General features: G+C 46.2%; 1 protein-coding gene and 1 long non-coding RNA gene across 3 annotated transcripts in view; one reads left to right on the plus strand and one right to left on the minus strand.

Moving 5' to 3' along the window:
- The window catches only part of COL15A1 (collagen type XV alpha 1 chain), a 98,249-nt gene extending 86,133 nt beyond the window's left edge, over window positions 1-12,116 (minus strand). Inside the window, exons 1-3 of one of the 2 annotated variants that reach the window (XM_017659747.3) lie at window positions 11,980-12,116; window positions 11,625-11,726; window positions 11,459-11,544 (exon numbers count right to left, since the gene is read on the minus strand). In XM_017659747.3, coding sequence (XP_017515236.2) covers window positions 11,459-11,544; window positions 11,625-11,635 — 97 coding nt within the window. In that variant the 5' untranslated portion in view covers window positions 11,636-11,726; window positions 11,980-12,116. Of the gene's footprint in view, window positions 1-11,458; window positions 11,545-11,624; window positions 11,955-11,979 lie in introns of those variants that run through there. The other variant, XM_017659748.3, reaches the window with a different exon arrangement.
- Window positions 11,446-14,542, plus strand: LOC118969559 (uncharacterized). The gene is made up of 3 exons (XR_005057468.2): window positions 11,446-11,571; window positions 12,067-12,863; window positions 13,331-14,542. It is a non-coding gene; the product is annotated as an uncharacterized lncRNA (long non-coding RNA).
- The last annotated feature ends 209 nt before the right edge of the window (window positions 14,543-14,751 follow it).

The following is a 14,751-nucleotide window of genomic DNA, read 5'->3' on the forward strand; positions in this document are numbered from 1 at the left end:
ATATTTATTCAATAAAAGTGAGAGAACAATGTGGTACATAGACACAATGGAATATTATTTAGCCATAAGAAGAAAACAAATCCTACCATTTGCAACAACATGGATGGAGCTAGAGGGTATTATGCTCAGTGAAATAAGCCAGGCAGAGAAAGACAAGTACCAAATGATTTCACTCATATGTGGAGTATAAGAACAAAGAAAAAAACGGAAGAAACAAAACAGCAGCAGAATCACAGAACCCAAGAAGGGACTAACAGTTACCAAAGAGAAAGGGACTGTGAGGATGGGTGGGAAGGGAGGGACAGGGGGAAAAAGGGGCATTATGAATAGCAGACATAATGTAGGGAGGGCGGCATGGGGAGGGCTGTGCAACACAGAGAAGACAAGTAGTGACTCTATAGCCTCTTACTACACTGATGGGCAGTGACTGTAATGGGATATGTTGGGGGGACTTGGTGATGGGGGGAGTCAGTAACCATAATGTTGCTCATGGAATTGTTTATTAATGATACAAAAAAAAATTAGAGAAAGGAAAAAAAAAAGTGAGAGAACAAATGAATAAATGAAAACCCTACCAGGCTATGACAGGCAGGATAGTAATAATCTACTAAGGACAGAGACTTTAGCATTAATCCTACCCTACCACCCACTCTTGCAAATATTTGGTTAGTTCACTTTTCTCATATTGGAGTATGGCTGTTTATCTCCCTCCACTGGAAGGTCAGTGATTTCAAAAATGAACAACATTGTCACAGCCTTCCCTGTCCTTGGCAAGAAGGACTTGAAAATGAATTCTGACCCCTGACGGAATGAACTAGGTCCATGCACTATGCTAAGAACTTTAGGGACGTGATGTCATGTACTTAATCACAAGAACTCTGAGACAGGTAATATCATCATCTCTATTCTACAGATGAGGTAACTGAGGAAAGAAGAGGGCTAGCAAACATCCAAGGTCACTAGCTAGTATGGTACAAAGCCTAGAACCCAACCAGCATTGTCTGGCCCCACAGTCCCAGCACTTCCCTGGGCCTTGGTGAGGTGCAGGTTTCCAGGTGGCAGGCCCTGGGACCCTGCATTGCCAGCAAGCTCTGGAGTAAGGTCCATGTTGCTCATGCAGGGAGCACACTTTGAGAGCAAGTCTATAAAGGAGAAAAGGTGAAAGAGGACTTCTATAGGGCGGGGAAAGTATTCCAGTCTGTGGGGCAACCCTTGCAAAGGCTGGGAGAAGGGAACATACTCATTAAATTCGGAGATCAGAAAGTAGCTCAGCCTGGCTGGAGCCAGGACATGAGGAGGGATGTGAGGGGAGGAGAAGCCTCAAGCTCCAGCACAGGCAGAGTGGCATTTAAGGTATTATAATGGGAAGAATGGAAGGGTTTTTAAGAGGGAGCATGACATGGTAGAACCTGTGTTTGAGGAGCCACTCTCACAGAGTGGCAGAGAGATGGAGGCCCTGCCAGCAGGGAGCTGCTGTGACCACCTACTAGAGGCCGAGATGCAGGCCTGAACCCAGTGGGGCAAAGGCCGGGGAGGGAGGGACTGGATACAGCAGAATCACAGGGGCAGAACCACTTTCTTTGCAACAAAGCTACAGTCCTCTTTCCAGGTGCTAAAACTTTCTCAGCCACTCCATGCACTAGAGCAACAAAGCAGAGATTACAAAAGCTGATGGCAGACATATACTTTGGTGCCTACAATGCCAGTGAAGTCTGAAACAGAACTACTCTTAGAAATGGGGCCCACCAACCACTTCTTCCAATCCAGCCCCACAGTCTCCGTGGTGAGCCAGCCTTTTCCTCTCTTTGCAGCTGAAGCATCTGAGTCCAGGAGTGGAAGCAACTTGGTCAAGCTCCCACAGCTGGGCCCAGAATGGGAGCTACTGCTAGAACAGTGCTGTGCATTTTAGAGCACTTCTCCCAATAGAGAAAATTACCTTCAGCTGTAACTTGACATCAGCCCACACTTGCAACTGTTAAACAAGCAAAAACATTCCACTGCTTAAACTGAAAGCTCATTTTCTGAAAGGGGGTGGAGAGACCCTGAAATGGAGCCATCTATTCTAGACAGTTAAACCTGAAATAAAATTAGAAAATGTGTCACATGGAAAAACTCTGCAGTAAGAAATGGTTTCCTTTTTACCCCCTTTTTCTTACTGTGGGAGAGTGAGGAATTTGGCATTTTAACTAGACAGGGGGAAGAGAGCAGCTATAGTCTCCACTTTGTACCACGTACACACAGTTGCTGGGCATGGCTTTGTAACTTGACTTGGGGTATGGGATGCAGTGGAGGGTTTGCTCAGCAACAAGATCAACAGGGCCGAGAACTGCTGGGTTGAACCATTTCTCCCAATGGCTGCCAAGTCTGGCCAAACTAAACTCAGGTATCCTAGAATGTTCATGCTAACAGTGCTTTTAGGGTTTATCTGGCCCAACCCCTTCACTTCACAGATGGGGAAATTGAGATGCAAAAAGAGACAGAGATTTTCCCAAGACAAAAGAAGAGCAGGGAAATGCCGAACCCGAGCCATAGAGCAAGTCTCCACCATGCCTCCCCTTCCTCCCCATTGTCATATTTGCGCTCAAATACCGGGGCCCCTCTGTGGCTGGTGATGACGTGAATGCAGCAAGCTTCCACTGAGTTACTCATTTAACAAGCATTGCCTGAGTATCTGCCAGGGCCCAAGCTCGGCTAGGAGCTGGGGCTGCCGGGGAGAATGACCCCAGTCCAGACTCTCAGGCTGTGGGGTGGCCTCCCTACCTTCCAGCTATTCTTGGGGTGGATGGTATAAAATCAGGCTGTGAGGAGGGATATAATGGGAGACAAGGCCAGACCAGCACATTGGTGGAATATTAGAGGGTCTTAAATGCCATGCCAAGGAGTGCTATGATGATTTTCTATGGCTCCTGTAAAACATTACCACAAATTTAGTGACTTACATCAACACAAATTTATTATCTTACAGTTCTATAGGTTAGAAGTCCGACACAAGTCTTACTCAGAAAAAAAAGTAAGGTGTCAACAGACTGTCCTCCTTTCTGGAAACTTTAAAAGAAAATCCATTTTCTTACCTTTTTCAGCTTCTAGAGGCTGCCTGCATTCCTTAGCTTATGGCCCCTTCCCAGCATCACTAAAGAAGGCTGGACAAGTACTCCTCAAGTCACAGAGCTCTCTGACCTCCTCCTCTTTTAAGTATGCATGTGATTACACTGGGCCCACCTGGGTAATCAGGACCTTTGCCCTCTTTTAAGGTCAGCTGATTTCTCTTTTCCATGTAACCTAACATATTCACAAGTTCTGGGGGTTAGGATGTGGACACTCCTGGAGCTCATTACTCTGCCTACCACAAGAGGTTAGCACGGGAAGATGACAAAGGGTTCTGAGCAGGGGTGACATAATCAGAGTTAGTTTTACAGTATGGCTCAAACTTTACTGTGCTTGTGAATCACCAGGGATCATCCTGTTAAAATGTAGATTCTGATGTAATTACTGGGTCTGCAGGTGCGACTGGAGGCTCTGCATTTCTACTAGTTCCCAGGTCAGGCTGATGCTGCTGGTCCAGGGACCACATCTGAGTAGCAAGGAGCTAGAAGACTACTGTGGCTGCAATGGGGATGGGTTGAAGGGTGGAGAAAACGGAGGTCAGGAGACAGATCTGTGTGCTGAAATTAGAGACAGAACTAGCCAGAACTAAGACTGTATGGCTGGAAGTGGAGAAGAAGCTAGCTAACCCAACTTCAGATGGAGTTCTACACGTGACATTTTTGAGATTGCAGGAATTTAGATTCATTTTGTCACCAGCTTTTGGACTCTCTGCACTTCTGATCTATACAGTGGGATGGTTATAACTTCCCATCACCCAAAAAACATACCTATATTTTTCTTTCATGCCATGTATTCTATCCCCTACATATCTGCTCTATCCAGTCCCTGCTCCTACCACATCTCTGGTCCTCCATCATCCATCACAGTAGAGGCTGTGGGTGCAGCAAAGCCTTAAAATGGGCATGTGCTAGACCCAACAATTTGTTTTAGTAATTTGTGCTAGAAAATAATCACAAAAAAGGTCAAATACAGAGCTACAAGAATAGGGGTGTTGCAATAATGTTTATAATAGTGAACAACTAGAAACAACTGAAAAGAGTCTAAAGGCATAAAAGGGGACTAGTTTAATTATGGGACATACATACAGTGAAATACTATTTCAATTACGAAAGATGTTAGGGAACAATATTTAATGTCCCAGAGTAAGTGTCTACATAATTGTTAAGGAAAAAAATGCCAAGTAACAAAACACATATGGAATGATTTATTCATATTATAATATATGTGTGTATTTAAGCATGGAAAATAAACTTGAGAGATATTCCATCAAATGTTAGTAAGGTTTATCTCTGAGTCACAAGATGATGTGTGACATTTTTAAACTCCCTTTTTCCCCCTAGATTTTTTTAATGACTATTATTTTTATTATCAAAAAAATTAAATGTTCTTGAAAAAATAAATCTCTTTTAAAGTCTGCTTACCTCCCCCAGCCTCCCCCATCTTCTGGTAGAAAGGGATGCCCTCACTTCGGTAGTGCTGAGGCTCACTTGCACCCATATTAGGGCACTCAGAACAAGCTCCGGAGCATTCAAGTCAGCTGCTGGACACTACCACTGGACTGTGAGTCCCTCCAGGATGGCCACTGGGTCCAATGCAGCTCTCCAGTCACCCTGCCACCCACCCCAGAGGGCCTCAGAGAGAGCAGGCAGCCAGGAAATCTGGGAGGAAAACAGAAGTCTATATAGTTGCCAGAACACAGAACAGGGCAGTTTTTTGAAGACTTCAGCAGTCGTTCACTTTGTGGGGAGGCTAGCTGAAGAAGGTGGTGAAGGGGGCTCTCAAGTGGGGACCCCTCTGAGTCCCTCAGTGATGGAAGGGAGACTTCTGGAGAGGCATGAGGCAGGGCTGATCCCTGCAAGCCAGACTCTAGCCATGCCACCGACCCAGGGAGGGGTTCTCTGCACACCCCAGGTCAGGATCCTGCTCACTTGAGAGACACCAGGGACTTTGTAATGGTTTTCTGCCCTGCCTGGTCCTTCACATCATCCACGGAATATACAGCCAGTGCAAAGCAAATTCAACTGGATTAGGTTGGGTTGGGTTGGATTGAGATGAGTTCTGAGAGGGTGAAAGGGGGCATTGTACTCATTAGGCAATGCCAGCCTCATGTCTCCCCCATTAGATCTTGCCCAGGAAGAGGTCTGGACCTTCTCCCAGATTCTGTTCTAACCCTAGGCCTTTTCTCTGGAGTTGGGGTCAAGCAGAGGAAGGTGGTCTGACAGCAAGCCTGGCTCCTCTCAACACCCCTGATTCATCCCAGCTCCCTGGGCTCTGTGTCAACAGCAGCAGCTCAGGCCCCAGGATCTGCTGCTAGGATTGTGAAGCCTTATTTGCTCATCCATTTACCTCGCTGCACATTAATGTTTTCAATTGACTCTTAGTATAAGACTGCCTCCCTTTTTATAACCCTCACCTGTGTACCACCACTACATACCATATCATGAGATATGCCACATACACATCACGTCAACCATATCATGAGGAAATTATGTGATATGTCAATCTATACTAAAGGAATTCATGGTTTAATAAAGGAAGCAGGTGACTTCCCTTACCAGGTTTTAAAATATATCACCAAGCAACAATTATCATGGTCATGTAGAATTAAAAAAAAAAGCACATATATACAAGAAAGTGACCAATAATATAGAGATTCAAGAAAAAAATCTATCATTAAAGAAAAGAATTTTATATGATAATCAGAAGCAACATAATGATGGGAAAATAGCTCATATTTTAATTAGTATTTTGGGGAATCCTGGGTACCACTTAGGAAAAAACCTGACTTCAGATCTACTCTGTGAATGTAATCTACCTAATCTGTGGTCCGTTTTAAATGGATCAAGCTGCAGACATTCGAATATAAGCTCATATATTTAGCGAAGCAGAGAAAAGTTAAATGTAAAACTTTTGACAAAACTATTAGGAATAAAAAGAGTAAAGATAAACTAGAAATAGTTTATACAATTAGATGAAATGAAAAAAAGGTAAAGAGCAAAGTAGCATTAGTGTAAATTCCAGCCTAACTAGTTACTAAAGGAAAGAAAACTAAAAGCCCCATAATGAACCCTGTTTACTGAGCCACAGTCACTCCATAGTTGGCAGAGTCATGGAAGAATAGGGATGACTTACACACAGCAAAGGACATGGGAAAATGGTACATTCTCTCTAGTCCACAGGTGGACCTACCCATTCATTCCCTCTTTGATTCATTGACAGAGTCTGCTGAGTGCCCACCCTCTGCCAGACCTTATGTAGGTTCTGGGATTCAGAGTTGGGTAAGGCCCAGTCCCTTTCTCTTGGAGCTTCCCTTGTGGTAGGGGAGGCAGATGAGTAGTCAGTGGCCACCATCCAGTCTGAGAAGCCCTGTGACTGAGAGATGGGTGAGATAAGTATTAGCCCAGAGACACCCAAATGCCTGGTAGAACAAGAAGACTTCCCAGAGAGGATCCTGAAAGGATGAATGGGGTTTCCAGGTGGACAAGGGGAAAGGAATTCTCAAAGAGAGCCTGGCCTGTGCAAGGACACAGAGGTGGGACATTGAATATCTCATTCCAAAACCCGCCAGTGATTCAGGATGAGACCAGGTCAAAAGGGGCTCAGTATGAGTGGAGACCAGCAAGCAAGCAGAGGCCTGCCCACAAAAGGCCCACTGGGGTGAGGAGCATGTCTCCATCGTAGGCATTATGAGAACCCACTGAGAGCAATTAAACTAGGAAGTGGCATGATAAAATTTATATATATGAAAGATCCATCTAAATATATAGCAACTATCCAACTAGTTCTGTCCTTTGAAAGGCAAGTCTGTTGGGGGTAATCTAGTCAAAGGAAATAATCTAAAAGAAAACAAAGGCCACTTTTCTGAAGACACTCTCTGCAGCACTGTTTATAATAATGACAAAATAGCCAAAGCCCAAGTGACCAACTCTGGACAAAGGAGGCACGACCCATGCCCTCTAGATGCTCCTCTGGGAAGGAGAGATGAAGAAATATATTGGCAGTATGGTGGGAGCAGGAGGTAGTGGCTGGTGCCCGGAGAGGCCACTGAAAGGCAGTGGGGCTTAGCAATGAGAGCACTCAGCTGGAGAAACCCAGGAAGGCACCCTGGAAGAAATGCCATTTAAGTTGGTAGGTAAGATTAAGCCTTCAAGAGAACAGGAGGGTGAGAAAGTGTACTCTAGACAGGGAGATTAGTTTACAACTTGTGCAAAGTGGCAGAGACTACAAAAACCCCAACGATACGTGGGGAGCTGTGAGTGGTTCAGTGTGCCAGGGGTTTTCAGCCTTTACTCTGCTGCAAAACACACACAAGTGAGACATGATGCTACCACAGGCTTTCCCAACTTCAGGCAAACAAAAAATTTAGCCAGTAATTAAAACACCATAGTCATTTATGTTCATCACAGCTTCTAATGGTATGTGACAATATTAGCTCATTACAGGCCAAAGCATAAATAAGGCAGGAGGACAACATGGGAGATTCAGATACAACTCTTATCAACTCTTTTCTCACTCAGGAAAGCACATCAGACTGCCATGAACAAGAGCAAGATGATTACAGGGAAAACCTGAACCTTCTCTGATTATCAGAATACAGAATTTCCCCACAGCAGATAAACAAATGGCCAATAAGTCCATGAAAAGATATTCAACACCACTGGTCATTAGGGAGATGCCAATCAAAACCACAATGAGGTATCATTTCATATCCCCTGAGACGTGTTATCCCCAATAACAAGTGTTGACAAAGATCTGGAAAAATCAGAACCCTTGTATACTTTAGTAGGAGTGTGAAATGGCACAGCCACTGAGGAAAATAGTTGGGGAGTTTCAAAAAAACAAGCATGAATTATCATATGACCCAGTGATCCGACTGCTAGGTATATATCTAAAATAACTGAGAAGAAATACTCAAATCCTTATACACAAATGTTCATAACAGCGCTACTCATAATAGTCAAAAGGAGGAAACAACCCAAATGCCCCCATTAATGGCAGAACAGATAAACAAACCGTTTTCCATACAATGTATATGTATATGCTACAATGCAATATTATTTAGCCTAAAAAGGAATGATGTACTGACACACACTAAAACATGAATGAACCTTGAAAACATGCTAAGTGAAAGAAGCTAGACATACAATGTCATATGTTGTATGTTTCCCTTGGCAGGAAATGTCCAGAATAGGCAAATCCGCAGAGGCAGAAAGTGGTTTGGTGGGTGCCAGGGGTTGGAGGGGTGGGAGTGGGGAGGGTGGGGAGTGACTGTTTGGCGGAAACAGGGTTTGCTCTGGTGTGATGAAATGTTTGGAACCAGGAAGAGATGACAGCAGCACACCGCTGTGAATACACTCAGGGTCCCTAGGTTGTATGCATGAAAATGGCTAGTTTCTGTTAGGTGAATTTCACCTTGAAAAAAAAAGGTAAATTAGAATATTCAAATGCCCAATAAGTGTATGAAAAGATAATGAACTTAAAATTAAGAAAATATAAATTTAGACTACAGTAACATACCCAGTAAAAAGGTGGAAATTCAGCCCAAGTGACAAGACCAAGTGCTGGTGAGGATGCAAAACTATGGGGACTCTCCTGCCAGGTAGGCAGCCATGACCTCAGTACAGCCTTAGTGGAAGATGTGCTGGCATGTGTGCTCACGGGTGGATGTGCATACACTGTCACCCAGCCCTCCATGTCTAGATCTAAAACCCACAGAAATGCAAGCACATGTGCACCAAGAGACATGCACGAGAACGTGCAGAGCCACACTACTGCATCAGCCAAAAATGGAAACAAATGTTGGAGACATATGAATAAATAATATGTGGTCTACTAACAGTGGACTATTATATCGCAATGAAGATGAATTAACTACAGCCACATACAATAGCATAAATGAATTTCAAAACTTAATACACAGTGAAAGAAGCTACCCAGCAAAGAAGACATCCTGCATGTATAAAGTTCAAAATCAAGTAAAATGGAACTGTAGAATTTGGGGACACATGCTTAGGAATTAAAGTTATTTTTAGAAGTAAGGACGTGATCACCATGGAAGCCAAGGTGATGGTTACCTCTGAGAGGAGGCAGGGAATAATCACAGCCAAGGCACCAGAGTTTCTGGGGCCATCCTACTTCTCCACCTGGACTATGTGGATATTTGCTCTGGATAAATCATTGGACTGTATTTTTTTATGTTCACTTTTCTGAGTGGATGTTATGTTTCACAACAAAACAGTTTGAAGGTAAGTAAATTTGTACATATTAGCATTTTATTATCTTATGGCACCACTGCCTCTGCCCCCACAACAACCTCCTTCTCTCCTAAAACAGCAGGTATTACAATGACACTGTGACTTTACTAACTCAACCATGACCCATTAGGGGCACAAGGATCCACGTGGGGGGACAAAGAACTCACTGACAAGGGTCTCTTAAAATAGGTTGGGCCAGGGAATCCTCAGGTGCTGAGAAGCCTTGGGACGTTGGGCCTCGGTTTCCTCATGTGAAGCCCAGGGATAATAACAATTCCAGTCCACACCTCCTGGAGCAATTGTGAGGATTGAATGAATGAAATATGAGTGTGTTCACACCACTGTGTGACCACATGATGTGGTTTATAAGGCTTAGCCTTATTAGACTGTATGCAAAATCTGGTTTGCAAGGGGATATTTCCTGCGTCTAAGAAGATTCTCTTCACAGTCCCAGAGGGACGCTGAATGCCCATGAGTTGCAAATGGTCCTCTCCCAGCCCTTTTCAACTGCTGAGGGTTTCCTGTCACTCCCTTTTAACATTATAGATGGAAACAGGACTTCCTCTGTGTTAGAAACAACAGTCCTGACTGTACATTAAGGGTTCCAGCCTATAAATGCAGGAGAAGAAACACCAAAGTTTCTTTCCCTGGAGCCCTCTTCCTTTTGGAGGTGAGGATTGCAGCGAAGTTCACAAAAGGCCACGGACCCTGAAGCTGCCTGCGCCGCTGAGCTGGCAGTAGCCTGTATCACATGCAAAATTGCAATGTTCCGACATGGCCATGGTGCTGAGAAGCCAAAACTGTGCTCCAGCTGCCCTTTGATCTGCAGAAGTGCCAGGCTGGACCTTCTGGCAGGAAAAACTGTCATCGCCTTTGGGTCTTGCTCCCAAGGAGACAATGGTCTGGGCTGTCCCAGGCTTCCTCCAGCACACAAAGAGTTAACCAAGGCTGCCCATTCAATCCTGTTTCCTTCAGAGGGACAAATGTTGTCCCTCCCTTTCCCCACACTCTCATTCTACTGAGGCTATGTACAAATCCACAAGTCAGAGACTACTGTTTGGAGAGGGTAGTTCTCCTGCAGAACTGCATGGGGAAAGGGCTGAGTAAGGAAGCACAGGGTTCGAGATCTGGGCTTAAGTCCTGCCTTTCTGAAGGGGCATTTCCTAAGCCTCTTTCATCCTCAATGTCCTCTTCTGTAAAAATGTCTGCATTGTTTCTAACACAGCTATTGCAAGGATTAACTGGTACTTTCTATCACTTATTTTGTACCTAGTAAGTGCAAAGGGATAGAAAGCATATTATTTCAAATATCTCTATTAATTTCCACAGCATCCCTAGGAGGAAAGGTGGCTTAATTATTCCCCTTTTTCAGATGAGGAAACTGAGGCACAGAGAAGTGAAATTCATCGCCCAAGGCACCTAACTCAGCCACAAGCCAAGCCCATGCAGCCTCAACACAGTTTAAGCAAAATCTATTTTAACCCAGACCCCACTAGTCCTCCAACTCCTCTGGGTCCTGGTAGGAAAAGTGAGGCCCAGGAAACAGAAGCCCAGATCACCTGGCTCCCAGCCCATACTCTTCCCATCACTCATGGCACCACTGCCCACGAGGGATGGTACGGCCTAGGTAACTCAGAGCTAAGTTAAGTATAGGGCAATTCAGTCCCGTTATTTCTTGCACGACAAAGGCGCCAGGTGTCTGCTGGTAGTCATGCTTCCGCACCTGTGTGCAGAGAGGGCGTCAACCCTGCCTGTACCATGGGCCGGCACGCACGCTGGCTGAGCGCGGGCTAATTTACCCAGCGGAGCTTGGCGCTGTCACTGTGCTTCCAAAGTCCCTCTCTGCCCAGAAATGGAGGGGCAATGCCTAGCCGCGACACCTCAGGTGCCCAGACAGTGCCCCATCGCCCCGGCTGCGCCCCTCGAGCCCTCTTGCACTACCCGGAGAGCCGCGGCAGCGCCGTCAGTGCGCACTGAGCGGCGAGGACTCCCTTTTATGTCCAGGAATGAGGCGCGCACCGCAGCCGCGCCTGCCGCCAAAATCAATTTCCCCCAGGGCGCCGAAGACAGCCGGTGCCACCCTCAGGCCGGTCGCCTACCTGTCGCTGCTCGGGTCTGGGTGACAGCGGGGAGTAGCGCGGAGACTGAAATCAGCAACAGCAGGCGCCAGGTCTGCCCGCTCCTCCTGCAAGAAGTGGCCAAGGGAGAGAAGGTGAGGCGGCGCGGGGCGCAGAGGGGGCCGGGGCGCGGGGACACGCGTCCTACCTCGGCGCCATCTCGCTGGTCAGCCGAGCCCCCGAAGGCACCGAGCCGCCGAGCTCCGCGGAGGGCGCAGGGGCGCTGCGCGCTGGCCGCTGCTCGCTCTTCCTGCAGCGAACAAAGGCGGCGCTGGGCAGTGGCAGCGGCGGGCAGGATCCCGGCTCCCGGCCCGCGCCCTGAGTCACCGCGCTCTGAAACCCGACCCCGCCGCGCCCTGCGCTCCCCGGCGCGCCGCGCCCACGTCGGGCAGCGGCGCGGCACTCGCGCCCGGGGATCCCCGCCGCGCCGACCGCCTCCCCACGCCCCTTTCCCCTTCTACGGACGCGCGCTCCCCGCCGCCGCTCCACCCGGGCGGCCTTACGCAGCCCGCGAGAAAAGCGCGCCCGCGCCCGCCAGCGTGAGCGGGACACGGCTCCCTCCAGCCCTCTTGTCGGTTCCTGTCCCGCAGGCAGAGTGCCCTCCTTTCACGCGCCAGTGGAATTCTCTCAACAGCCCAGGGAGGCTGCAACCGCTGTGATTTCCCTAAATATTGGACGGAGAAACTGAGTCTCAGGGAGATGGAGCGAATGCCCCAAAGTCACACGGCTGGGACTGAGCGGCTGACCGCTGTGCCCCGCCCTGCACGCCTGACACGCGAACCCACTTGGATGCCCTGGAGCAGCCTCCTTTGAGGGATATAAGGGACAGATAGAAATAAATGCAGCAAAGATCATCCTAATAGTTTTTAAGTATCTACAATTCCAAGGTTTTCCTTCCTATACTTTGCCTGCCCCACCTCTGTCCCGGACTCCCACCAGTGTGTAAGCTCCAAGGGGACAAGAGTTTGTATTTGTTTTGTTCTCTGCCTAAAATAGCAGTGAGAGACGTTAATAAACACTGAACGAATGAAGCAATACAGTCTTAGGTGAGGCACCACTCCAGGCACTGTGGTCCTGTGGGAGAGAGGACCCATCTCAGCCTCCCAGACCCATGGTGCGGGCCGGGGGTTAAGTACCCCACCCCCACAGAGCTTAGCTCAGGGCCGGGCACTGCCTAAGCCCTCATATGGTAGCTCTTTATTTTGATAATTACCACCAGGCAAAGTAGCATAAGACTGTTAGGCAAGGGGCAGCACCCCTGAAACCAGCTGAGACCTGGACAGGTCTGCAGCCAGGCAAACTCCAGAGGCCTCTCTTGCTGATGCACCTGTCTTCCCGATACAGCGACAGTGGACTGTAGATCTTGTCTTCATTCCATTTCTTGCAGGTGAGTCACCATCTGCCGAGTGAAGAGGTAATTTCAATTAGCCCCATGGAGATGGGATGGGGATGGACCTGGTAGCTGACATTGATGGAGTGTTGACTGTGTCCCAGGCCCTGTGCTAAATGCTTTACCGGTTTCCCACCTCTATCTGGAAGTAGAGCATTCCTATGAGAGCTTTCATAAGCTGGGATGGCATAAACAATTACCATTAAATTAGAAGGAAAACTTTTGGAGTGTTCTCAGATCCCCAAAAATAACCTCTCTTAGGCTTTTCTGATAACCTAGGACACATCTTGCTAAAGAACAGATGCCTATAGACACAGTTCAAAGTTATGGTTGCTTGATGCTGAGTGTAGTTCTCAGAAAAGAACTTCGTGGAGCCACTGCCACTGCTTGGGCTGCACGATGACCCTGTAATGATGCTGCAGAACAAAAGCTCACTGGTATTTTCATTTTTGCCTTTTTCGTAGAAGTGAAAATCCTCTTCGGATTTCTTTCACTTACTGAAAACCTGTACTAATGTATCTTTCATAAAAGTGAAGTGGCGTAATTTGAACATTCGAAAAGGAGGGGATACCTTACCTGTGTTACGTCATTGAGTACACAGCAGCCCTGGAAGGACGGCACTGCACTGATCCTCATTTCACCGACAAGGTTTAAAACATGCCCTCGCGATACCTCAAGACAAATGCTGGGCATAGAAGCCACAGGGCATAAATATGCAAAGAAGTAAAAAGCTAACCTTTTCAAACAATAAGGCTTCTCTCTCACTTACCAACTTTACATTTCCCTGTATGGCCCCGAAAGATGACTGGTTAGCCAGAGATGGGTAAGATTCCTCAAGGGAGGAACAACCTAAGACAGGCACAGTCGCAGGGGGGCCATCAGGTGAGAAAATGAGGATCAACAGAGGTGAGGCTTAGAACCTCACCCCTCCTGTTTTGAGAGAAATCTTCTGCATCCGTGGATGTTTTATTGCCCTTGTCTAGCTTGGATTAACACATAGTCTACAGGCACACACCTGATCATCTACATTTGCTCTCTTACAACACTAAACTATGTTTTCTACCTTTATCTTGCATCTCCCTACCACTTCAGCATTTTATTTAAAAAAAAGTAATAATAATAAAGGGAGAAATGTGGGATTCACATATAAATCAAGTATAAAAATCAAATGAATATTCATATTTGACCTGATCATTTATAGTTCATAATGCATGATCAAAACCGAAAGTTTCTGTGATGACTGCCCTTGTACTGTTCACCATGTAACTTATTCACTATGTAAGAATTTGTTCTCCATGTAAGAGCTTGTTCGTTATGCTTCAGAAGATTGGAAACTGACGAAAATTAGGCTTGGGATGGATTAATGATTGTGCATTGAGCATTGACTCCCCTATACAGAATTTTATTGTTGTTAACAACCATTTGATCAATAAATATGAGAGATGCCCTCTCAAAAACAAATAAACAAAAACAACAACAACAACAACAACAACAAAAAGTACAGACTTCCAATTGTAAAATAAATAAGTAACCGGAATGTAATGTATAGCATAAGGAATATAGTCAAAATATTGTAACAACTTGGTATGGTGATAGCTGGTAGCTAGAATTATCATGTATATAAATGTTGAATCACTGTGTTGTACACCTGAAACTAATGTAATACTGTGTGTCAACTACCCTTCAATAAAAAAAATAATAATTAATAAATAAATAAATAAATAAATAAATAAAGCCCTCGCATTGCATGACAGGGGCTGACACCCATGCTATTTGCCACTCAATCATACCACCTGTCGGTGAACAAGAGGATTGGACCTCCTTCCCACTGTCAAAAGCACAACTGCACTAGAGGCACAGAGCACTCAGGCGTGAAAGGGTTGAT

Source organism: Manis javanica, chromosome 2 (genome assembly GCF_040802235.1).
Source record: "Manis javanica isolate MJ-LG chromosome 2, MJ_LKY, whole genome shotgun sequence".
Taxonomy (NCBI): Eukaryota; Metazoa; Chordata; class Mammalia; order Pholidota; family Manidae; genus Manis; species Manis javanica.